A 26,335-nucleotide genomic window follows, 5' to 3' on the forward strand; every position below is an offset into this window, starting at 1 on the left:
TCCGCGTGGAGATTTGGCACGCGAACAGGCTTCACGCAGTTCAGGACAGCCGCGCTTGCAGACAGCGTCCGCGTGGAGATTTGGCACGCGAACAGGATTCACGCAGTTCAGGATAGCCGCGCTTGTAGACAGCGTCCGCGTGGAGATTTGGCACGCGAACAGGATTCATGCAGCTCAGGACAGCCGCGCTTGCAGACAGCGTCCGCGTGGAGATTTGGCACGCGAACAGGATTCACGCAGCTCAGGACAGCCGCGCTTGCAGACAGCGTCCGCGTGGAGATTTGGCACGCGAACAGGATTCACGCAGCTCAGGACAGCCGCGCTTGCAGACAGCGTCCGCGTGGAGATTTGGCACGCGAACAGGATACACGCAGCTCTGGACAGCCGCGCTTACAGACAGCGTCCGCGTGGAGATTTGGCACGCGAACAGAATACACGCAACCCAGGAATTAGCGTGTGGAGGAAACCAAGCTCAAATTAGGCCAAAGAAGTTTGCTGACAGGAATGCGAGAACGCAGGTCCGGGGTTCAGCTACAAACGCCAAAATTGACTTAATCAGAAGCAGCGAATGGAGTTTCCACGCTACTTATGTACGCACTGCCGTGATACACGTGACGGACCTAAGTCACGTGAAAATTAACGACGTGAAAAATGCAGACGTCGTTTTCCGGGCAATGTATCGAACAACCTCCATTTTGAGTAAAACGGTCTACTGGTTCTGTGGGCGTAACTCATCTTGTATGAAGAAGTTGTTCCTGGTCCAGGGGTATGTCCGGCAGGCATGACACTGCCTCCCTTGTCACCGGTGGACAAGTCTTCAGCAGAGCGTTATGTCAATCTGACCCCTCCTTGACATACCAGTGCCTGAGGCACTCGCTCCGCAGGAAGGGGTGCTTTCGGGGGCGTTGACCATGTCTCCACAGGAGCGCACCGGCCTGTTCTTTCAGAGGGACGTCCTCGCTGAGGCCCGCAAGTTCTTGGATAAACCCCACACCGGTCTGCACATAAATAAAAGAATTGAAACCCGTTACAGGCCTCCCACCTCAGAGGAAGTAGCCTTGGCGTCATGCACGCTCTCCTCCTTGATGGTGGTAGCGGCCGCCACTTTGCAATGTAAGCTGGCCTCTGCGACTTCCGGTGCTGCGGCTCAAGTTCTGTCCAAGGAGGACAAATTGCTCAATTCCTTGGGCAAGAAGATTTTTGCCAATTCGGAGCTGCAATTGCGTCAGGCCAACAAAATGAGGTTGTTCCTAGAGATTTAGGAACTCCCGTCCCCTGCACACTATCTAGTATCTGTGGAGCAGATCAGTAATTTTGTGTTTTTTGTATAACTAATTTCGTAACATATAATACAATCTGTAGTTCAGTTAGTGGGGCAGTAAGAGTAAATACCCAGCTCACAAGGTTTATATAAAAAACAATCAGAGTATTTATTGTACAATATTTTTAGGCCCAACGCGTTTCTAATATTAACTCTTCTTCAGGGGCAAAATCATATTTCACAAATTTCTAGAAAAAGATAGAGAAAAGTACATCTTAGTATAATTGCATATATAATTCCATTCTATATTCAGTACAAACATTCATTATTAAATGCAAGAAAAAACTCATTTAACGTCAAGTATGTCCACAAAGTGGATACAGTCAGCTATTACTAAAGTTGAATAAGTTATAAGAGGGTGGTCATATAGCCTTCTAACCAATCAAGTCCGTAAAAAAAACCTAATCTTTATAAGGGGTCCTAAAAGAACAGAAGTAGGCTGTGAGATTGCCTTGACAAAAAAGAAAATTCAATGTCACTTACCAACTATGGTAGAAACATAGTTGCAGTAGGGTAACAAGTAGTTCAAAGGCGGATGCTTTGGAGAAAACACTTGTCTCAACGCTAAATAAATAATAAATAAGACATGTAAATAAACCGAGTAAATCAGTGTTGCAGTGAGAGAAGGAGAAAAGAATCTGAACTTACATCTGGTTCTAAATATGTCCCTTAGGACAGATCGCTGGAGAAGAGGAGGGTTCTCTTAGTAGGTATGACTATGAAGTCCAGATTCAAAGATAGAAGTTTTCCAGAGGATCTGATCAATAAAGCCATACTCAGAATGGAAGCAGAAAATTGCAAAGACCTGCTGGATCCGAAGATCAAAAATGAAAAATCTACTCTAATTCATTCACTGAAGTACTCTAGTCTGAGTTTTCAGATAAAACGGATCATACACAAAAATTGGGACATAATCAAAACAGACCCACAACTGAACCGCCTCTTCCCAGAACCCCCGATGCTGGCATTCAAGCGGGGTATAAACTTTCGCGACAAATTGATTAAAGCGGAAAAACGGAAACCAAGTAATCAAACCTTCATGTCCAAACCTAAAAATGGTACTTACCCGTGACTCAATTGCCAACATTGTTCCAATGTAATAAAAGGAGATCATGTCCGACATGCCAATACTGGGAAGAAAATTCCATTGAGACAATTTGCGACTTGTGATTCCAAAAATGTAATTTACGCTCTGCGCTGCCCCTGTGGGAAATACTACGTTGGGAAATCTACCAGAAAGGCCAAGGAGCACAAGTCTAATATTCGCACCAAAAATATCAAATCCCCAGTATACAGACATTTTAGAGACCACCAACACACAGTGGCACAAATGAGAATGGTGATACTGGAGGTAGTACACCCACTTCCCAGAGGAGGTGACCTACAGAAACTACTATCACAGAGAGAACTCTTTTGGATACATTGCCTTGACTCACTCACCCCCCTTGGTATGAATGAGGACTATTATCTGGGCCTTTACTTATGAAGTACATACCCTCAATCTAATCACATATCTCTATAGTTTTTTCTAAATTACTTTCCATCTTAGTCCTCTACAGGACTAGTGTCGATTTGTAATTATGGTGGTCTCTAGACAGCAGACCACTCACTAGGATTGTATTACCACACATTACTCCGTGTTTTTCAATGTGTATCTACATGTGCTTTGGTAATGTATACTTCATATGGTGGAATGTATTGTTTTGACAAAAATATGTTAACATTGAGTCAATAGAAAATGTATTGTATGGCTTGTATTGCACAATAGGCTTTGAAAAAGGCTGTGTTAAAGGTTTACCACATATGGTTGGATGTAAATTCTTTTTTGAAAAATATGTTAACATTGGGTCAATAGATGATGTATTCCCTAGGTCCACAAGATGTTTTGTATAAGTTGTGCAAATGAGGTTATAGTTGTGCAATGAGATTGTACATCCTACTTTGAGACAGACCTCTATTTTTTGCTGAACAGACACAGAGGACGGTTAGATTCCCCATACTAGGTATAATCCTCGTTATATCTTTACACGCGATGGCATGGGATACAAGGAGAAAGAGGTAGATTCCTTCCGGAATGGAGTATGCTATTGGACTATCTTAAGGGTGATTGATTATATGCAGCATTGGTGCCCCCCAGAACTTGAGAATACTGGACATTATGTAAAGGACCGGACGATCCTTGAACTGAAAATTATGAAAAATTGCTCCAAGAATAGCAGCGTGGACGAGGGGAGGGGCTTTGATTCATTCTGTTTCTGATTTTTGTTGTATACTGACTGATCACCCATAAACGGTCCTCCACACATCTAACCATATACATAAAACTGAAAATCTGTTGGTTTGTTGGTTGGTTTGTTCCACATTCAGTTCCACACTGTCCCATCAATCTGCACCAAATTTTGCACAGTTACCCGTTAGGACCCTCTGGATATCACTGGCTACCTTACATATTGAACACCCCAGCCTGTTCCCCAGATTTTAGCCCCTGCACACATGAGACGGTTGCCTGGAAGCCACGAAACATCAAGGTGGTCATAGAAGGACCAGACTGAGCTCATTTCAACTATTGATGAGAGTGTTATTATGTATGTCTACAGAATCCGTGCTAAGTATGGGTACTTTTTGCTAGTCACTTACATGGTTCACTGGTCACATTCACATATCGCCATGTCATATATTCTTGATAACTCTATGGTGTCATCTACATAACCGTACCAGGAATGTACAAATCTGAATAAATCAATGGCTTGTGAGATTCAAGATTCATGAATGTTGGTGGCCAGTTTTTACAAAGGCTATTTATTTTCCTAGTCAGAACCTGTTTAAGACCCTCTTCACCTGAACTGTGCTCAAATACATCCTTGATTCTTCTTATGTATATTTGGCAGAGTGCACTCAACTTTAGGATATAATCTGCACTCGGCCTAAGTGTTCTTTTCATGCATTCAAATGCATATTTCTTAACTTTATTGGGACTGGGCGGTCATACTAATACTATTAATAATTTCGTTTTTGGCCAGTTAATTTAGAAACTCATGCAATCCTTAAATTTCAAAAGTGAGCAGCTCTATTAGGCACATATATGACCTTTAGGGCTTCTGAATTGTCCTCTGTTGTTGCTGCACAACTTCTTTTTGGTCCAGCCATTCTTTTGAGATACACAACATCTAGAGGTTGCTCTTTACATTTTCAGTGTGTGGTATTTAAGCTCTTCCCTCACAGCATGTGGCCAGCATTCATGCGGACCATTTTCTTTCACACATACACAGTACACACATTTAAGCATGTTGTCTTTTGTCCTTGCAGTTGGCATTGTTGAATCGACCCAGTACTGAGGAAGAAGCACATTTGGAAGAGAACAAACGTGTCCGCAGAACTAAGAGGAGCAAAATGAGTGAAGGCTCAGAAGGTAGGCTGGAACTTCAGTTCATATCGAGTTCTACTATTTAGTAGTCTGACTTGGCCAGGCAAGATTGTTGTTTATGCAAATATCCGATTAGCAAGAAAACGTACAGAAATGTGAACAATGTAATAGTGCGCAGTAAGAATATCCTTTAACATTAACTATCACCACCGGAGTGGTCCCCTGGCACTCTGGCAGCTCTGGAAAGGGAAGGGGGGTGAGTTAGTGGGAGTAAGCAGGAAAAGTGCAAGAGAACAGTGATTTGCCGTTGGCAGCCTCAACACGGTTAACACCGTTCGCTGGGCTTGCAGTGCTTTTCGGTCAGTAAACATTGTGTGCTGTTGTGCAAGTCTATGTGCTGTTTGTTTTGTTGTTGCGGTGTAGTGAAGTTTGTGCGGTTTGTTGTGGTATAGGGTTGTGGTTGTGTTTGGTTAGCGTTTGAGAGGTGTAGGCAGAGGGGTGAAATTGTTAGTGGATTGGTTATTGGCATCCCTGTCTAGAAGCGATGTGCTGAATTTTCACGTTCTTTCTAGGTGTGGCGTGCGAACATCACTGCATGTTATATTCTCAATCCTTCCCATAATGATGCCCGTCAATATTCACAACTGTGTCCAAAATTCGGTCCCTGCCCACCCTTTGGTCCCGTCTATATGTGCGGCTAGCTGATGTTTATGATTCCATCTGAGTGTGGCACATTCTAACATTCGAATTTCTATCTAGATGGGACGCAGGCTAATGTCCATGATTCCATCTAAGCGAGGCACATGTTTGCATTCACAATTCTGTCTAAGTGTGGCACTTGCTAACATTCATAATCTTATCTAGATGTGACTCAGGCTAATGTTTGTGATTTCATCGAAGTGTGGCACATGGTATCATTCATCATTCCATCTAAGTGTGGAACTTGCTGACATTAATAATCCTATCTAGGTGCGACTCAGGCTAAACTTTTTATTCCATCCATGATTCCAATGTATGTAGGATCTCATGTCCTTTTCAGTGCAGCGATAATTGTGGCTAACGGAATATCAAAGAAAACCTTTAAACAATGATCCCAATCTATTTAGGACATACACAATCATTGTCTGATACTTAGAAACGAGTCACTGGATATTTATGTGTTCCGATAGGATAAAAGCAATGGAACCTCTACTTAATCAATAAAATCTCTTTTAAAATCTTGGAAGACGGCAACCCACAATTTTTCCACCTTCTTGTCCCTAGAATGGTGTGGGAACTATCAGATGTAGAATCTCATTACGAGTTTGGCAGTATTACCAGTGCTAATGCTACTAGCAATGATAATTCTGCCAAGCTGCATTACCGTTATCACCAGTGGCAATGGTAAATCACAGACTTATTACGGGTGTTACTCACCATTCTGACATCCCGTAAGAATTAATTGTGAAGTGCTGGTGTTACTGCATATGGTAATACCTTCAGTACCACTGTTAGCTGAGGTAATAACTCCACTTGTGAGCAGGCAGTTGTCTCGACTAGAGGTTTCTGAACCCATAATCAGATAGAGTGGTTAACCTAGGGAATAATAGTATAACCATCTGCTTTTGCCACAGTGGCAATTGCTTGCATCTGAGCCTGGTGTACTGCACAGTCTGAGAGCTTATCTGAGATGAGTCAAAGGTTCAGCATTATGAAATAGTCTCCTTCTGCAAAGCAAGGATTTGAATTGAATTAGTTTGCCTCTAGGAACATTGCTGAGTTAGTCTGCCGAATGGTGTGCGATTCTGCTGACAAGTACTTAAAAATACAGTAAATAAGCACATTTGATTTAGGCTTAAATTATGTAACTTCCCTGTCTTCTCATCTTGTTGGGCTCAGTTATTCTTTGGCCCTACAGACAAACCAAAACGTGTTTTAGCAAGACCATGGGCCTCATTACTAGGTTGGAGGTAGCCTTGCCAGTTTTACCGGCAAGGCTACCTCCATACTGGCATGAAAATCTGGCACCCGCGAATGGGCAATTACTGGCAAATTCCGGTCCTGCCAGACCCGGTATTTGCCCTTTCGCGGGTGCCGGTATATCCCCATTCCCATTTTAATGGGAATGGGGATGCCTGTAGCATCGGCACCGTTCATAGTGCCTTTCATTCCGCTAGGGCAGTCCTGGCGGAATGAAAGGCACCAGCGAGCAGAACTCAGAGTTTGACGGTCTGGTAACAACGGTCCTGGCAAGCATACCGGTACCGTTGTTACCAGACCGGCAACCTCATAATGAGGCCCCATCTTGTAATGTAAAGTGATCAGGCTTTTTTAAATCGGCTATAAATCATCACTGTAGTGGTCTTAAGGCGGCTAGCCTTGTCTCAGTATCAGCATATTGTGACCCTGCCCGGGTGTGTCCAGACGATAGTCTGTTGATAGTAAGAAATAGAAGGAAGGGAGAGAGAGACATAGAAGTGATTATAGAAAGAGTCAGCAGATAGAGAAGGATTAGCTATATGATGCACAAGCAATTTAATAAAGGGGTGGCAAGTGGAATGTTTGTAGTCGTGTGGATGTAGACTTTAGTCTGTACTTGCTTATCCATCAGCGTGAAAGCAGGTTAAAAATAATTGTAGTTTGCAGTAAAAAAAAAAGCTCTTATGTGATCGACAATATTTAGGCCTGAGCTGTGTGGTCCTCGGAATAGGTTTTGTGTAGTTGCATGATGGACGTGAGATGTGCCCACGCGGGCCCTTGTAACTTGGAGGCTTTTCTCTGTATAGTTTACATGAAACCACTCCTGTAAGAAGGGAAGGGCGAGTTTTCCCCAGCCAGCTGACAAGACGAGTCAACACCAAGATTTGGACGTGTCAAGAAGTGTGTTGGGAAATATGGGGTACAGGTTGAAGAGGTGGAAATGGGGAAACATGAAATGGAGATTCCTCCTGTTAGTCTCTAAGAGCATGTCCTGCCTGAGTTTTAATGTGGTGATACAGAGTGAGTGAGAACATTAACTTCTGGGTCGTTACAGAGTTAACAAGAGTGGTAAGTAAAAGTTATAATACTCCTGCTTCCTGTCTCCTTTCCTCCATACTGATGGCAGTCTGTCCCATGGGCAAATTACAGTGTGCCTCATTACGACCCTGGCGGAGAGGGTATTACGCCGGCGTAATGCCTGGCGTACCTCTCCGCCGTACTACGAGTTCCCGTAGCGCCATGGAGGACTTTTACGCCTGCTTTTAGCAGGCGGTAAAATCCATGGCGCTACGGGACTCGTTGTTAATTACGCCACCGTATTCTACGGTGGCGTAATTAACGCCTTCCCCACTCCCATTATACCCTATGGGGCAAAAATGGGAATGGGGAAGGGTAAATGGGGATTGGGGATTTACCGCCCCGCCAAGGTCGGAATGGGGCGGTAAATCCGCCAACCACCCTGGCGGAATTGGCAGCTTAGCGCCATGTACCATGGTGCAATTTGCACCATGGTACTCCGCCAGGGTCGTAATGAGGGCCAGTATCTTTTTTGCACTGGAAAAGCCAATTTCCCTTTTAAATTTGAAGCACATCAAGATGTTCCTGTCTGCACTCGCCCTCACAATAACTCCTCTTACTGGACTCACCCGGTAGTCCTTTGTACCACGGACCGACGTGTTGACACGGTGCATTCGTTTTTTACTGTTGCATTTAGTTTCCCTAAGCGGAGAGTCGGTTGTATGGAGGAAAGGGGATTATGGGCTAATAGTAAAGTAGTCACTACATGAATAAATGTTTTGTGATGCATGGAGTTTTTTGTATTTTCACATTTGCTTCGTGTTATACAGTGCTACCATGCTGCTTTCCATTAGGTGTTCTAGTGCGTTGAGGCTCTGCAGTGTTTCAAAGCACAAGAAAATACATTAATACATCTGCATTACAGAGTTTTTCGAGCACTATAGGACTGTGCCATGGTCCTAAGTCGGATTGTATGAGGAAGGGGACGGTTCACGAGCACGAAGGCATCACCCCTATCCTATGCACCACTCGAGTAAGGCTTATGGCACACAGTGATAGACAGGTGCACTTTTTTCATGTTATTTTACTCTGCTTGCCACTGTTACCATGAGGCAATGACATACTCTGTACAGCGCTTTATTCCACGGTAAGGCCACAACTTACAACTGGAGGGACATTTTTAGGACCCTAGCCAACAAAGCTGAACACCAGTGCACCAAAGGATCAGCACTGAGGGGCTCATCGGTCAGTCTGCAAGCCAGCCGAAGTGGAGAGAATGGGTGTGATGAATTGACTTCTACCTTGCACGAGTACAAGGAAGAGTAGAAGTTAATGCGCCTACTCAGCCCTCACACTCCTATAATCCAAGAGACAAAACAATCATGAAGGGAAAACAGGCACAGCCAAGAGATATTTTGTGGTAACGTAGGCCGAGTGAAGGCTATATTCTCGAGGGGTGTGAATGTGGTTCAGTAGCAACCCAAACAGCGAAGTAGAACAATCCGAAATAAAGGAATGTCTAACCAAGGATCTATAAAACATATTTACCACACAATGTACGATAATTATTAATTGAAAAACACTACACAAAGCCCACCTCTGAGGAAAGACCACAGAATAAGCAAAGATAGAAAGATGCAGCATTCAAAGTAATGAACAGGGTTTAAGGCAAGTAATAACCACAGTGTTTTTTAAAATGGATGTGTTCTTGGGTGCAGAAGGGATAGAAGTGACCTAGCCAGTCTCTAGGACCCAGAAATGGAACAAGGAGAGCACTTGGCAATCAAAAGTACCTTTTTGTAGTTCCTTGTGGTCCGGCAGCACCAAACCAGACTTCTTGACTCTGTGGGAGCGATTTGAGGATTGGGCTACTGAAAAAGCCAGCACCAAAAGGTCCAAGTGGTTTGACTATCGACCGGTTATTGAAACATGTTCAACAGCAAATATACTAGGATCGCGACTGTCTTGGCTCCCAGTGCGCTGTGAGTCCCAATCCATGGGCTCAGGGCTAACATGAGTTATTTCCCTGAGCTTCGAAACATGGGTATTGCTGGCACACAAATGTGGGGGTCCTTTAACGCAAGGAGGTCCTGGGTACTGATGTGCCTGGCAGAGCCGCAGGTCTTGTTCCAGCACCATCTTCTCCACCAATGGTCCCTGGGGATGGTAGTGGACAGAGCTTGCCTCTGCCTTTGACCTGCTGCCTTCACCTCACAACTGAAGGACTTTTGATACAACTGTTGCCTCATGGTCCAACAAAATCTTCAAGGGTTGAAGTCTGAAAGATGATTCAAAGAAGTAGTGGGACACCACTTCTTTTAAAGTAAAAGGTCCACAGGTGATTGGACTAAAGCTAGCCTGTTTCAGGGGTCCAATTCCTGTTCTTAAAACAAGTGGACTTGCTCTTCTGACATCACACCCAAGGTACAAGAGGAAGTCGAGGGGGCAGGGCGGAGAGGCAAAGGCAGACAGAAACAACATGCAATTTGCGGTACCGTAATTAGCGCCTTCCCCATTCCCATAGAGCCCTATGGGGCAAAAATGGGAATGGGGAAGGGCAATGGTGGAAGGGGGAATTACCGCCCCGCCAACCTTGGAATAGGGCGGTAATTCCCCTTTCCACTAAGGCGGTGCCGGTATTTTACCGGCATGAACCATGGCGCTAATAGCGCCATGGTTCACCGCCATCCGTGTAATGAGGCCCAAAGACTGTCTTTCACTCAGCAGTAGTCAGATTGGTCAGATTGTTGAGCCTTCTGCAGTGTGATGGTGAGCCTTGGCATTTTAAAACCATTCACAAGAAAACACTGAGAGCAACACCCTTCTTCTTATTCAATGAACAGCCATGAATGACCAGGCTGTAAAGATGGGAAAGTATGGGCACATTTACACGAGCCACTACTTACCTGGCAGGAGCATTCCCAGACCGGGTTTCCTGGAGGTTTCTGACTCATGCATTTATGGGAATGTTTGTAAGGGATGTGCAAGGCAGGAATCCCAGTAGGCTAAAGCTGTGTGTTTTATGGGAGTTCATTTGCATAATCATTTACATGATCCAGTTACTGTGGATTACTGTGGCCTGTTAATAGAGGGCATCATGCAAATCTTTGGCCACAATAGGGTAGTAGAGTCTGGGTACCAGATTAGATTTCCTGATCTACCTTCCATTCCTGTATTTTCTTATTGATGTGTTTAGGAGGGTGCTGCCTGCTAGCTTATGGATGCTTCAAGGTGATTGAACATTATACATTTCAAGCATGCAAAACAACATAATGAAACATCATATAATATAACTTGCCATAACATGACTGACCCGGCAAATATAAAACGAAACCGGCATCATGCCCCTCCCACCAAAAAAGAGGTAACTAAGTATATTAAAATGCAACAGAACACCCAGCAACACTCTGGTAGATTCAAGTTCATTTGTATTCAGCTTAGAGAACAAAAACATTGATCCAAGCAAAACAAAACATTACACATGTTCCTAAAGCTTAACAACATGACATGGTATAGCAAAACATAACTCAGTCTAACATACCAAACCTAAGCAAGCGTAGCATTCCAAAGTGGGGCAGAGTATAGACAATATAGCATAGTGCAGGCACATAAAGCCTACCATTGCTAAGCATCCCAATCTGTTGCTGCTCTCAACTGGTTTAAGTTTCAGATCACACATGATATATGTTTAATGTTTTGGTTTGAGTGGTAATGATGACTTTGCATATGTTTTCAGCTGTGCACTAAGCTGGAGTCTCATTTTATCATGGTACTGTCGTCCAATAAAAATATGCTCTAGGCCTGCTTTTTCCCCATCTATATTACTGGTGTGTCATGTAAGGAAGGCATGGAATCAAACAGTAAAACAGACACAAGTGATCAAAGTTCAAGGGTGTTTATTGAACTTCAATTGGGTTTGAAAAACACCTATCTAATCCTAAATCTAAATATGGGAGCGAGCTACGACCATCAAATAATAATAACTCAGTCTTAGTTGAGTCTCTCTAAATAAAAGGGCCTATACTAGTAAACCTATTGTCAATCCTTACTTTTAAGTATAAATAGTGTGGGAAACAATCTTATGCAAAAGAAAAGTGTTCAAGAAATGATAGGTCAGGATATTCAAACCGTTGGCTTCCCTTCCCCACGTTTTCAGCCCTGGACAAGTCGGCACACTTGAGCTTAGCACACTCTCTGGCTTCTCTAGCAGGAGGATGTAGTTAAAAACTTCAACATCAGGGCCTTCTGTGCCAAAGTCTCTTTGCCATTCAAAAGTCTCTGAATTCAGAGGGCCTGATGCAACACGACAAAACATTAAAGTTCTTTTCTTCTCAGGATTTTCACTTATACACCTTCTCGGTTGATTTATTGTTCACCCTGGGCCCCCCTTCGCTGGGCTCAGACCCCCTTTAACACAAAAACCTTCAGTTGGTCTTCCTCTGCCAGACTCAGACCAAATTCATGTACATTTCCAAACCTTCTCTACTTCATCAAAATCGAAGACTTTCAACTGTGCCCAGAATTATTCTTGATCATTCGCATTACCACTTCGATTCACATTTATTCGTTCTTTCAATCGGCCTCCCTCCGTCAGGCTCGGACCATATGTATCTACTTTTGTCACTTCTCAGCTGGATGCCTTACAGAGACCTTCGATTGAGCACCCACACGGTCCTGGACCACTCTGATAAAGGTATTATAGCTTGCTTTAAAGTTCAATCACTCATCAGCAGTTCAACTTCACTTGCGTCTCTTATCACACTCATTTTAACAATGTTCGTTCCAGCGCTCGCCGTATAATGTTGCTGCTTGCAACCTTGACTTCAACACAGAACGGTCTTGTATCGGTCTTCCCAACTCACCAGCTGTGTTGACTTCACTGAAGCTGCGTTGTTCTTGGAGTCAAGGACGGTACCAAGGCAGCCGGTGATTCTCCCTGCCTTGATTATTGACGCGGGAGGGCCCTGGTAATATCTCCGGCACACAATGCAGGATTCTTCTGCCTGGTTTCCTGGTCTTACGCATTCTATTCTCGAGGTCTCTGGAAAATAATAGTTCTATGTCCAAAAGGTCAAGGGAATTTCCCTCCTTGCGATCCCCTTAGGTGTTGCTGTCTTTCCTCTCCTGCTCAGCTGCCGCCTCGAAACTGCTGTTTCCTCATGTGCTTTGCCTCGCTCAGAGTGCTCTCTCATGCGCCTTTTATAGATGTGGGGAAGTGAAATGGAAGTGAGGTGTATGTGTGATGGTCAATAATTTCCTGACCTCGTCTGACCATTGTATTGGGACACGTCAGGTATACTGCTCGGGTGTTAGTCTGTTTTCTCTCATAGCGGGCCGTCCATGAGAAAGTGTTTGTGTTGTAAAGGGAGGGTAGAGTTCCTAAATATCCTACCTGGTAGGATAGAGTAAGGTAAGGAGATACTGCATCTGACCACCCAGTGTCCCACTCCCCGAAGACCCCTCACCCAGGTGATCCTCCCACACTGGCCCACCCCCAGGAACTGGATCCAAAAGGGACAGCCGTGTCCTGGCCACCTGGATGACAGATTCCCGGGGACTAGCGGGTGAGACAACTTCTGGTTTCTCACAGACAGCTGGAATGATGATGGACACTGAGAGGCAATTTAAATATGAGGTCAGGCTAAACATTGAGGACATCACTATTGCGACATGGCTCATGGGTGGCCTAAATATAGAGACACTGTCATGATCTCTGCTTCCAAAAGGTCAGGGTTTTCCCAACTCCCTTGGAAGCAGATCCATAACCCAGGTTCCGAGTGCCAACCAGTCCCAATTGGGACCTTTTGGACCCAGTCCTGGCGCCAGTGGCACCAGGCTCATAAATATGCCCAGTCCCAGCGCTGGAAGCGCCAGGCTCATAATGCTTGGGTGGACTTACCTGCAGCAGACCATGCTGCTTACTTGCCTGCCAGTTGAGCCTCTGATCCTCTTCTGTTTGGAACTACTTTTCCTGTTGGGTGGGGCAGGAGCCACTCCCTAGGTTCAGAACACTGGAACTCATCTGGAAAGCAGGAACTCTTTTCTTACCTAGGCGTGGCTGTGGAAGGAGACACCTAAGCACTACAGGAGGCTATTTAAACCACGACCGATGGATGAATCTTGCTTTGCGTTATTCTGCATCCTCTGCAGCAGAACGCTCATTGTGTCTTCTGCATCTGATCCTGGGCCTAAGGAAAAAGGCTTACCATCCTGAATCCAGTCTTCAGCAACACCTATAAAGACAAGAAAGAACAGGTTAGCATTACGGTCTTCAGTGACAGCGCTTCACTTACCTGGTCCATCGGCTGTCACCAACGCCTCGCGCTGCATTCCGGCATCTGAAAGACAAAGGCTTACCTACTCTTCGTGCGCTCCGGAGGTCTTCGCACTGCATTCCGGCATCTGAAAGACAAAAGCTTACCAGCTCTTCGCACGCTCCGGAGGCCTTCGGCTCTGCATCCCGCATCTGAAAGACAAAACAAGGTGCGTTTAAAGACATTGGAGAACTTTAATACTCACGTGCCATTACTCCTTTCCACATCTAACCCAGTGGGTATTCCGGCACCCTGCAGCCGCTCCGAACTTGTACCTGCAAAATAAAAAGACAGTTAGAGCGCATCGTGAAGCAGGCAACAAGCGCTTACTTACGTGCTTCCAGGCGCTTCCATTCATCACACGGGCTCCATCTTCAACTCACTTCAGCCCGTCATCCGCCATCGCCGGAACCCTGCAAAAACAAGAGACATCATTACTAAAGACTTTTAAAGACATTAGAATTACTCGAAACTTACCGTTCGTGCAGTAAACGACGGACAGCAGTCCTCTGAAGTCAAGAGGCCTGCTCCCCTTATCCAGTGAAGAAACTGGTTACAGCACCCTGCCCCGAGGCAGATGGAGAGCATGGCGTTCACTTACCTAAGACATCTTACCCTTCGAGTCAGACATACAGTGCACAGAGGTCCAGCCCAAAGAGCCAGCCGTGTGTTACACATCACCTTTGAAGATACGGTATACGCCCAGTCAAGACCGGCGCCTCTACGGGAATCAGGTGAGCGTTACAGAACGCAAAGCCTACCGCAAAACTCCCGTCCAGGCGCTATGGAAACCTCGGATACCGACCAGCTAGCCCAGTTACTTGGGGAACTAAGGGCAGAAGTGCATGCAGCCCGTCAGGAAACGAACGCTCTAAGAAGGGAACTGATTATTTCCAAGGAGCGAACAGATGATCTCGCTAGACAATTGCTACAGTCACAAGCCGGACAGACCCCGTTACCCGCATCTGGGGGAAATCTTCCTTCTACATCCTCTATGAATCCAGTGCAGATCAACCTACCTGGGAATGTACCTCTGGCTCCGCCCGAACGATTTTCTGGTGACCCAAAGAGGTTTGCAGTATTTATCAATCAGTGCCGGTTGCATTTCTTATGCCGGCCAGCAGCCTTTCCAACTGATCAAGCTAAAGTAGCTTTCGTGCTTTCGTACCTTAGTGGCAATGCGGCAGACTGTTCGATCCCTCTAGTAAATCAAGATGATCCGGTCCTCCATGATTTTCAAGCTTTTCAGCTCAGTATGGAAAAACTGTTCGCAAGACATTCACAGGGGCAGGCCTTGGACAATGAGCTTCTTTCGTTGCGACAAGGTAATCAAGACCTTTTGGCTTATATTGTGTCTTTCAACAGACTGATAGTGGAAACTCAATGGCCTGAGGACAAAAGGATTACGCTGTTTTATAGAGGTCTACGTGGAGAGCTCAAAGATGTGTTAGCCCAAGTAGTGAATCCCCCACAAGATTGTTCGGACTATATAGACTTAGTCGTTCAAATAGATCACAGACTGCAGAACAGGAAGGCCGATCGTTCCAAGTTTGATGCTCAAGTATTTTCCAAACCGCCAACTCCTTCCAAAGGAGTAGACTCCGGGGAACCCATGCAAATAGGGGGCCTGAAAGGTCCTCTAACACAAAAGGAGCGGGAAAGGAGAAAACAGTTGCAATTATGCCTCTATTGCGGAAACTCAGGGCACTTTCTTCGAGACTGTCCGGTGAAACCTGCCAAGAAGGCAGTAGGAGCTGCAGTTACCAAAGTTACAAACTCTGAGCAGGGAAACGACCTCGCCCGACAAGAATAGAGGTCCTCTTGCCGAGCGTGAAAACCAGTTCCGTGACCTCGCATTTCGTGATACCTATGGTCCTCATTAGCCCTGATAATCCGGATCGATTACATGCAATTGAAGCTTACGTCGACAGCGGTGCCATCGGCAATTATGTGGATCATGAAATGGTTTTGAGGATGAATCTAACTCTTTGTCCCAAGGCTGTAAAGGACGTCATTACTACGGTGGATGGAACGGAGATAGCCTCCGGACCAGTAACGCATACCACTCAAGAAGTGACGCTAGTAAGTCAAGATGGACACCATGAGAAGATCGTGTTCGATGTGATCAAGGCTCCTCAGTTTCAGATTATTCTAGGAATACCTTGGTTAGAGAAACACAATCCTCTGATCGATTGGCGAGCAAGAACGGTCCAGTTTCCAGAATGTGTCTCTACTTGTCACCCTCCACCTGGTGTTGCACTGGCAGCAATTTCTTCAGAGACTCCCCAGTTACCTCCCGAATACCTAGAATACCAAGATGTTTTCCGGAAGGACCACGCTAACTCTCTACCTCCTCATAGGTCTTATGACTGCCAGATAGACCTGATACCTGGATCTACTCCTCCTTGTAGTAGAATTTATGCCCTCACCGAGCCTGAGAACCTTCACCTTCGACAATACCTGGATCAATACCTGGCAAATGGGTTTATTCGTCCTTCCAAGTCCCCTGCTTCTTCAGCTTTGTTCTTCGTTCCAAAAAAGGAGGGAGACCTTAGAACTTGTATAGATTATCGCTCCCTGAACCAGATCACCGTCAAGAATAGATATCCGTTACTTTTGATCCCTGAACTCCTGGACCAAGTCAGAAAAGCATGCATATATACAAAGCTGGATCTTAGAGGAGCCTACCACTTGGTACGAGTAAAAGAGGGCGATGAATGGAAGACGGCCTTCCGCACCAAATATGGGCTATTTGAATATCAGGTCATGCCCTTCGGACTTTGCAATGCCCCGGCCGCCTTTCAATATTTTATGAACGATGTCCTCAGAGAGCTCATAGATGTGTGTGTTGTTGTTTACATTGACGACATCCTCGTTTATTCTTCATCGGAATCTGAACATCGGAAACACGTGAAAATGGTCCTCGAAAGATTGCGTCAACACAAACTTTTCGCTAAGTTGGAAAAATGTGTTTTCAACGTGACTGAAGTTGAATTCTTGGGATTCATATTATCACCTGGCGGAGTGCGTATGGATTCAAAGAAGGTCGATGCAGTTCTCAAATGGCCATCACCATCCTCCGTAAAAGGTGTGCAAAGCATGTTAGGCTTCGCTAACTTTTACCGCAGGTTTATCCACGAATTTTCTCGAATAGTCCAGCCCATCACTGCCTTGTTAAAGAAAAACAAACGTTTTGAATGGTCTACTGAAGCGGAACAAGCTTTCCAGGATTTGAAGACTAAATTTATCTCTGCACCAATCTTAAAACACCCTCGCCCCGAACTCCCCTACATCGTGGAAACTGATGCTTCAAGCCTTGCCATGGGGGCAGTTCTATCACAAAAGGACCCGGTAACCAATCAGTTGCATCCCGTGGCATTTTGGTCCCGCAAATTCTCGCCTCCTGAAATCAATTACACGATTACTGACAAGGAACTTCTGGCTATCAAGTCTGCCTTTAAGGCTTGGCGGCATTATCTGCTGGGGGCCCGACACACCGTTACTGTGATTACGGATCACCGAAACCTGCAATATTTGAAAACCGCAAAAGCCCAATCCTCTAGACAACTCCGTTGGGCATTATTCCTTGCCGAGTTTGACTTCATAATTACCTATCGACCTGGTACAAAAAACGGTAAAGCTGATGCCCTTTCTCGGATGGAAGTGGAAGAACACTTGATCAACCCTAAACCTGTACCAATCATTCCCGAACAAAGAATTCTGGGTGTAATCGCCACACAATCCATAGAGGAAGTTAAGGATAAAGCCAGGCAACTTGTAACTCCAGCAGACATACAGAATTGGCATCTGCAGGGAAAGGACTTTGCAGTAAAGGACAACTTATTGTATTTCCAAGAACGATTATACCTGCCCAGCATAGATTTACAGAAAAAAGTAATCTCTTGTTATCACGATTCTTTAATGGAAGGACATCCCGGTATGGCCAAGACCTCAGAAAAGATCAAGCGCTACTTCTGGTGGCCGTCTTGGAAAAAAGATATCAGAGACTTTGTAATGTCCTGTGGAGTATGCGCCCAAAACAAGAGTCAAAAGGAAAGACCAGGAGGCCTCTTACGCCCTATTGACATCCCACCTCGCCCTTGGCATACGCTTTCTATGGACTTCATCACTGATCTACCTCCATGCTCCGGATATAATACGATTCTAGTAATCGTGGACTTATTCTCCAAGATGGCGCATTTCATTCCGCTCAAAGGCTTGCCAACAGCAGCAACTCTGGCCCGAGAATTTCTCGAAAACATCGTCCGACTGCACGGTTTTCCTTCGGTTCTAATTTCGGATCAAGGTAGTCAATTTATTTCTCATTTTTGGCGAAGTTGCTGTCGGTCGGCTCAAATTGATGTGAGACTATCGACCAGTCACCACCCTCAGACCGACGGACAAACCGAGAGGACCAATCAAACTCTGGAACAGTATTTACGCTGCATGCTGCAACAAACTGAAAAAACTTGGAAAGACATCCTTTGGATAGCCGAATATGCCTACAATAACTCTGTCCATTCGGGAACTGGGAAAACCCCGTTTTTTCTTTTATACGGCAGTCACCCTCGAACCTCGGAGTTGGATCCCCTCCAAGATCTTGAAACACCAGCAGTAGACTACCTGCATTCTACAATCACCCAAGCCTTTAAGGAAGCTGTTTCTCACCTTCAAAGGGCTAAAGAACAATACAAGAAAGGAGCAGATCAACATCGGAACAAAGCCCCTCAATATCAAGTAGGGTATCAAGTCTGGTTATCCACCAAATATCTACCTCTAAAAGGGCCACGCACATTCAACCCAAGATACCTTGGTCCCTATTCCATCACTACCATAGTAAACCCAGTAGCGGTCAAGTTGGACTTGCCCCCGCACATGAAGATACATCCGGTCTTCCACGTCTCTCTATTAAAACCCGTGCAACCTCAAACCCGACTAACTAAATCTCCAAAACCCATCCTAGTTGATGGAGAACTCGAGTTTGAAGTCAAAAGCATTCTGGACTCCAAGAACTCCAAATCTAAACTATTTTACCTAATTGACTGGAAAGGCTACGGCCCCCAAGAGAGATCCTGGGAACCTGCTGAATATGTCCACGCTCCTCGCCTAATCAAAAGATTTCACCGAACATTTCCTGACAAGCCAAAACCCCCGGAGAAGCCCGGTTTGGGAGGGGCCTTGAGGGGGGGTACTGTCATGATCTCTGCTTCCAAAAGGTCAGGGTTTTCCCAACTCCCTTGGAAGCAGATCCATAACCCAGGTTCCGAGTGCCAACCAGTCCCAATTGGGACCTTTTGGACCCAGTCCTGGCGCCAGTGGCACCAGGCTCATAAATATGCCCAGTCCCAGCGCTGGAAGCGCCGGGCTCATAATGCTTGGGTGGACTTACCTGCAGCAGACCATGCTGCTTACTTGCCTGCCAGTTGAGCCTCTGATCCTCTTCTGTTTGGAACTACTTTTCCTGTTGGGTGGGGCAGGAGCCACTCCCTAGGTTCAGAACACTGGAACTCTTCTGGAAAGCAGGAACTCTTTTCTTACCTAGGCGTGGCTGTGGAAGGAGACACCTAAGCACTACAGGAGGCTATTTAAACCACACCCGATGGATGACTCTTGCTTTGCGTTATTCTGCATCCTCTGCAGCAGAACGCTCATCGTGTCTTCTGCATCTGATCCTGGGCCTAAGGAAAAAGGCTTACCATCCTGAATCCAGTCTTCAGCAACACCTATAAAGACAAGAAAGAACAGGTTAGCATTACGGTCTTCAGTGACAGCGCTTCACTTACCTGGTCCATCGGCTGTCACCAACGCCTCGCGCTGCATTCCGGCATCTGAAAGACAAAGGCTTACCTACTCTTCGTGCGCTCCGGAGGTCTTCGCACTGCATTCCGGCATCTGAAAGACAAAAGCTTACCAGCTCTTCGCACGCTCCGGAGGCCTTCGGCTCTGCATCCCGCATCTGAAAGACAAAACAAGGTGCGTTTAAAGACATTGATGAACTTTAATACTCACGTGCCATTATTCCTTTCCACATCTAACCCAGTGGGTATTCCGGCACCCTGCAGCCGCTCCGAACTTGTACCTGCAAAATAAAAAGACAGTTAGAGCGCATCGTGAAGCAGGCAACAAGTACTTACTTACGTGCTTCCAGGCGCTTCCATTCATCACACGGGCTCCATCTTCAACTCACTTCAGCCCGTCATCCGCCATCGCCGGAACCCTGCAAAAACAAGAGACATCATTACTAAAGACTTTTAAAGACATTAGAATTACTCGAAACTTACCGTTCGTGCAGTAAACGACGGACAGCAGTCCTCTGAAGTCAAGAGGCCTGCTCCCCTTATCCAGTGAAGAAACTGGTTACAGCACCCTGCCCCGAGGCAGATGGAGAGCACGGCGTTCACTTACCTAAGACATCTTACCCTTCGAGTCAGACATACAGTGCACAGAGGTCCAGCCCAAAGAGCCAGCCGTGTGTTACACATCACCTTTTGAAGATACGGTATACGCCCAGTCAAGACCGGCGCCTCTACGGGAATCAGGTGAGCGTTACAGACACACTAGGTCAGCACTCTACATCTAAAGGCACTGACAACATACATAGGGTACGATTAGCTCCAAAAAATACCCAACACTACACTAAATAAAGAACAGAATCGATTCTGGCCACGGAAGTGCCTAAAACAGTTATTCAAATATTTTCTCTTGGCAAGGTCTTATTGAAAGATCTAAGGAGTCATCTAGTCACAAAGCAGTAGTTAGACACACTCAATGTCTGATAAGGATGGGTCAATGTAGGCTTCTCACTACCTAGACTTCAAGTTGCTAATGCAGTATGAGCAGAAAATGGAGTGAATTGTAGAAGGAAATTAAGCTACACGCTTCATCAGAACTGGTATCGGCTACAAGAACCTCCTGAGATAAGTGTGGGTTATTAGTGGCAAGTGAGGGGTTGTGGTTGGGGCATGGCTCAAGAGCATATGGGACATATTGTGACTATAGAGGTAGAGATGAACCAAGAGAAAACCTCCTGGTATTTAAATGCTTACCATCTTCACTAATACCCACGGACATTACATCTACTGTAATAAGCCAATGAAGGGGAGCGCATTGTCGCTCAGTGGAATGCAAGTGTGGAGATCTTGAAATCCCACTAAAGTCTTACCTTGCAAGAGGCGGAGAAGCTTAGAAGAGACAGCAGGAGATAGGCCCTTTTGAATTCCTGAGCTATGGGCCCAGTTGTAGGTGAAAAGAGCACCGTATCCATCCTTGGTGAGAATGACGTTATATCCCTTAATAGCATCCCAGTGGAGCTTACTATTACCTTTATAATAAAAGATAGTAAATGACTACCTGAAGCAAAACGTTTTGTCTGTTGGCTGGGAAGTAGATTGCAGAGTGTTCGACAGGTTAAGAGTGAAAGAAATGTCCTACTTCTCCAAAAGAGCCAACACGCTGACTGCTCTTAACGAACGTGCTAATATGGCCAAAGCCATCATTCCCCATAGGTATGCTCTGGGTCCCTTTTTAAGATGGGCTGTTAAGGATAAAGGGAAACAAAGATAGGTCAGTATGCTGCTTTAATGATTCAATAGGTGGTGTCTTCCTCAGGTATAAATGAGACAAGTGTGTGCCAGGAATTCTTTCCCTATCTCCTTTGAGTGATTTGTGCGATGGAAACAAATTAGAAGGGTTTACTGTCTCTAAAATTAAGTGATAACGAACAGCTTTGTAAAAATATTTCTGAGACACATGTATGAAAGTAATCAAATTATCTATTATAAAACTACAGAATGGAATAGAGGCTAGCGAAGAGGTTGAATTTTGAATCCAGTTCGAAACAAGTTAATTATAGGTCTTTGCAGCATTAAATCAAGACTTCCATCGAACAAAATGCCAGAGGTAGTAAAAAGGGGGATATCACATAACCTATGACATCACAGGAAGTGATGTCTGAGTTGTAAATAGAAAGCTTATCTACATTGTAGATTAATACCATATAGCTATTAAAGCAGGCTACTCTTTATTTTAGTTGCCAAATAAGTCTGAGGTATAGTTCAGCCTTATAGGGCATAGGTAGGGTCATAATATTCCATTGTTTTGCCAAATAGAACCAACATAGGCCAGAACACCAGCTTCATATACTGTTGCAGATTCACACACACGTTTTGCCATATTGTGCCGTTTTTGGCATCACACTCCAGGTATAGTAATCAAATGCTAAACAGAGCGGCACATTCCCGAGTGCTGCCATAATATGCTATATGCAGGTACTGCCATCGTATGCCAGGTGTAGCCTCACCTGCCAGGTATTGACTGTGGAGGATTGACAGGAACCAGGGCATTCAAGAAGTGTAGTTGATTTTATTTTCAATAGTCTACTCATGGTTGGGTTCAACAGATTAAGAGTACACATCCTCGTGTGATCTAAACAAAAAGTGGCAGCAACGTTTAGAGGAGCAGTTACATGCCTCTGCAGGAAATCCCACCCCCTACTTCCTATATGTTGGAAGCCTGAGATTGTGCCATGCTTAACACCGGCAGTTGAGACCATACCTCAGCGAGTATTTGAAAAAATGTACCCACTGAGACATCCCTGTCAAATGTATCCCAGAAGAGACGATAATCTAAGGGAGGAACTCTCTGAATGAATATGAAAAGGAGCAAAAAGAGGAGCTGGTGACGTCACGAAAGCCGAGCGTGACGTCCTGACAATACTGGCTGAAGAGGATGCATGGATCTTACAGAAACTGATGACAAAGTTAAAAATCAAGTAAACTTTCATATGCGAAAATAAGATTGCACGTGTGCGAATCACTGCAGAAAATGCAAGCCATTCAATAACTGTACAGATGCTGTAACGCAAGTAGATTTAGTAATCTTAGAAGCTGGCTATATGTAGTGAATAGACTGCAGGCGAAGCCGCCATTGTATAGAAACTGGACATCAGTGTCATGAATTTAGTAAGCCATGACCCGTGACGATAAAAGGCAAGAACTGTGTCTGAGCAAGAATAAGCTGAAATCGTGGAAATGAATGGCGAGGCTATCTGGCCTGGTATCAAAGCTGAAGCAGCCAAGGTCGGTCATCTTTTCTTGAAGGCAGTGAACATGTGAAGCTGAATCATCCCTTGTTAAGGTGTAAAAAAGAACAAGCATGCCAAGTTTGATTTATTTAAGACATTTAAATGCTGCAAAATGGACCAAATTGTGGTCTCCTGTCACGTGCGCCAAGGATGGAAATAGAGTTGAGCGTGGAGTCCTAGAACGATAGTGATTGCTTGCACTCCCATATTTTCCCAGAGACAACAATACTTTGCAAGGCCAAGTTCAAAGACAATCATCATGGCAGAAGGCATGGGTGATGAGAGATGTTGGGCTAATTGGGTGGGGAGGTAAAGCCAAGTCCACCTCCTGGCACCTGGGTTTGACCTTATGTGCTACTAAGTGAACCGAATGTTCCAGACATGGCACGAGCGTGCCAACCAATTTTAGAGGGCTGCATAATGGAGGGGCTTATAGTTTGAAGACCAATGATAAACTGCGTACTTAATAGTGTTGAAGATGACAAGTGTTTAGAGGTAGGCATAAGTTGTCCGCCTGATAGAGGGCAGCCAATCACAATCCTAGTTCCTATGCAGTGTATACTTAGATGTTCCCCTTAAGCCTATCACAGCCTTTGATAGGTTTTATATTATTTGCCATGTAGTATGACGTCACCACTTGTTTGCATATAAGGATGTTTTTATGAGAATTGCACTGAGAGCTCGAGCGAACATCTGTTGATGTCAGTTGTGACTCCCTGTTTTAGATAATTGTTAATAAAACAGCACCTTTGCCATCTTCCTGAGTTGGTTCGATTATTTGGTGTCTGATTTATTCTGCATCTCCATCCATTGCATGCACGTTACTAAAAGTGCCATATGCGCATGTGGTAGCAGTGCGGATGGTTGGAAAAGATCCAAACTAGTTTGTCTCCAGATTTTTGGACGATCAGGCATCCTCTGCCATTAACCGGAAGATTGTGGGGTTTCCTGTGGAGAGCAGCTTTTCCCTGCTACAATATCACTGCTATAATATCACTGCCACTCCTCTGGTCAAACTCCAATGCTACATTGCTGCTGCGCAGGCTGCGCAGCCCAAACCCTCCAGGCATTCACCAGGGCGTGCGTGGTTCATCGGGTCTATCCAGAGCGCCTGAGCCATGTACGGCGAACTGCTAGATTGCGGGCACCATCTTGGAATATTGACCGCTGAAACATTGCAAAGAACAGTTCCTCTGTCTGCCTTAAATCAGAGGGAGCCCCTCTACCACTTTGCTCCATGGAGTTTCCTATCTTGGCACCACGGATCGTCAGCTAGAATGGGGCAATTTGAAGCATATCATTTATGGATTCTGCGGGAGTATCGAGATCAGGCCACCTCACTGCATGGCTGCTCAGGCCACACCCCGAGCCAATTGAGTTCTTATGAAATGATTCTTATGTACCGAATCCAATGTAGGCCAATTTGTTGCCAATTCAGTTCCTGTGACCTGATTTGTATAACCTGTTTGAGATAAACCTAAAATCTACCTTCTGATTTTTGAAGCAAAGCCATATTTGGGTTCAATCTGTGTTCAATACAGTATAAAAACATTGGGGCCACTGTCTGATTATATTTGATTTATAGATGGCCAAAGTGAGTATCCCCATAATTTTCGTCAAATCACTGCATCAATACATTTTAAAGTTTCTCCCTAATTTTGTCATTAATTCGTTTTTCTGAATTTGGGTTATTAAACTTGAAACCCAAATCGTTTGATACATTCCTACAGACTTTTTTGAATTAAGAACCAACTGAAGTCTTCTTGTTTTCCCCTCATCAGTCTTATCATTTTTGTCTTTTCAATAGTCATCCTACTGTTATGGTGAGTGATCCCTCTAATGAATGGCTGTTGAAGTTCTCTAGGAAAGACATCATAGCGATCTTTAGCAAATTGAAAAGTTTGAGATCTCCAGGCCCGAATGGGCTGGCTTTGATGGTCATTAAACACAATCCTATTAGCTGGTCTTTGATCATATACCTACTTTGTAAAAAGGTATGGAATGAAAAGAACATACATTCCACATGGATGTCTTCGATCCTTATTCCTGTCTATATGACTGGCTCGAGAACTGCCCCTGAAGATTACTGGCTTTTGTCCATACTTGATACAACCAGTAAAGTAGTTACTGCCATCGTACTAGATCATTAGCAAAGCTGGGCCAATGTCAACCAGCTATTGCACCCATTTCAATCTGGTTTCAGAGCTGGTTCCAGCACTATGTACAACATTCGTCTTCTTGATGCCATCATCTCTAGAGCTAAACAGAGAACTAAACCTTCATTATATATCACGTTTATTGACTTCAGCTGTGCTTTCGATAGAGTCGACAGTAACAAGCTTTGGGTGATACTGTCTGAAATGAAGTGTCCTAATTGGTTGTTAGATATATTAATCAAGCGTCACTCTAATAACACAGTGCAAGTACGTCCTGACAATGGTGGGCGACTAACACGACCAATCAGGATTAATAAAGGCGTTAAGCAAGGATGCTTGCTGGCTGCCTAGTTATTTAATCTTTACATAGCACAACTCATAAGAAGACTTGAAAAGCATGCCAATTGCCCTATTAAGCTTGAAAAGACTAAGATCTCAGCGTTATTATACGCTGATGATCTTGTCATTGTTGATCATACTGTAAAAGGAATGAAGATGATTCTGGAAGAACTGGGTCGCTTTACAACTGAGCACAGATTACACATTAATTTAAGAAAATCGCAAATAATGCTATTTGCATAAACAAAGATTAATAGACCAAAAATTTAACTAAGTTGGGGAGTAATTTAATATACAGATTCTTACAAGTATCTGGGAGTATATATGGACAGTAGGATTGGTTATCAGTCTTTAATCGAAAAGAAAATGCAATGAGCCCAGCAAATACCGAAATTAGTCCATTTATTTGTTCAAAACTATGCAGGATACTCTTTGAAGGAAATACTGATGTTATATAAGCAGTGGCTTGTACCAGCTATTGCGTATGGATTAGAAGCTCTCACTATTGGTAACTTTCTATGGTTGGATAAAATGTAGGGCTATTTTTGGGGTGATATACTTAATCTTCTGCCCTCCTTCCCAATGCAGTATATCAGAGTTGAATTTGGACTGGTATCCTTAACAGTCCTTATTTTACAACAAATATGGCTTCTTCCTATGAAAGCCATGTGTCATCTGTTGAGCTATTTGCTCTCCATCATGGGCGAAAACATAATCCAATTGAATAAAATTGATAGATCTAACAAATATGATGACATATGCAGGGAACTGTATACAGAATTA

General features: G+C 44.6%; 1 protein-coding gene across 4 annotated transcripts in view; it reads left to right on the plus strand.

The window, feature by feature from the left end:
• The window catches only part of EDA (ectodysplasin A), a 2,379,945-nt gene that overhangs the window by 1,508,274 nt on the left and 845,336 nt on the right, over positions 1-26,335 (plus strand). For all 4 annotated transcript variants that reach the window (XM_069612481.1, XM_069612482.1, XM_069612483.1 and 1 more), the window contains exon 3: positions 4,628-4,730. In XM_069612481.1, the coding sequence (XP_069468582.1) occupies positions 4,628-4,730 (103 nt within the window). The remainder of the gene's footprint in view (positions 1-4,627; positions 4,731-26,335) is intronic.

The sequence above is a fragment of the Ambystoma mexicanum genome, chromosome 5p, assembly GCF_040938575.1.
Source record: "Ambystoma mexicanum isolate Mex_15411 chromosome 5p, UKY_AmexF1_1, whole genome shotgun sequence".
NCBI classification, from domain to species: domain Eukaryota; kingdom Metazoa; phylum Chordata; class Amphibia; order Caudata; family Ambystomatidae; genus Ambystoma; species Ambystoma mexicanum.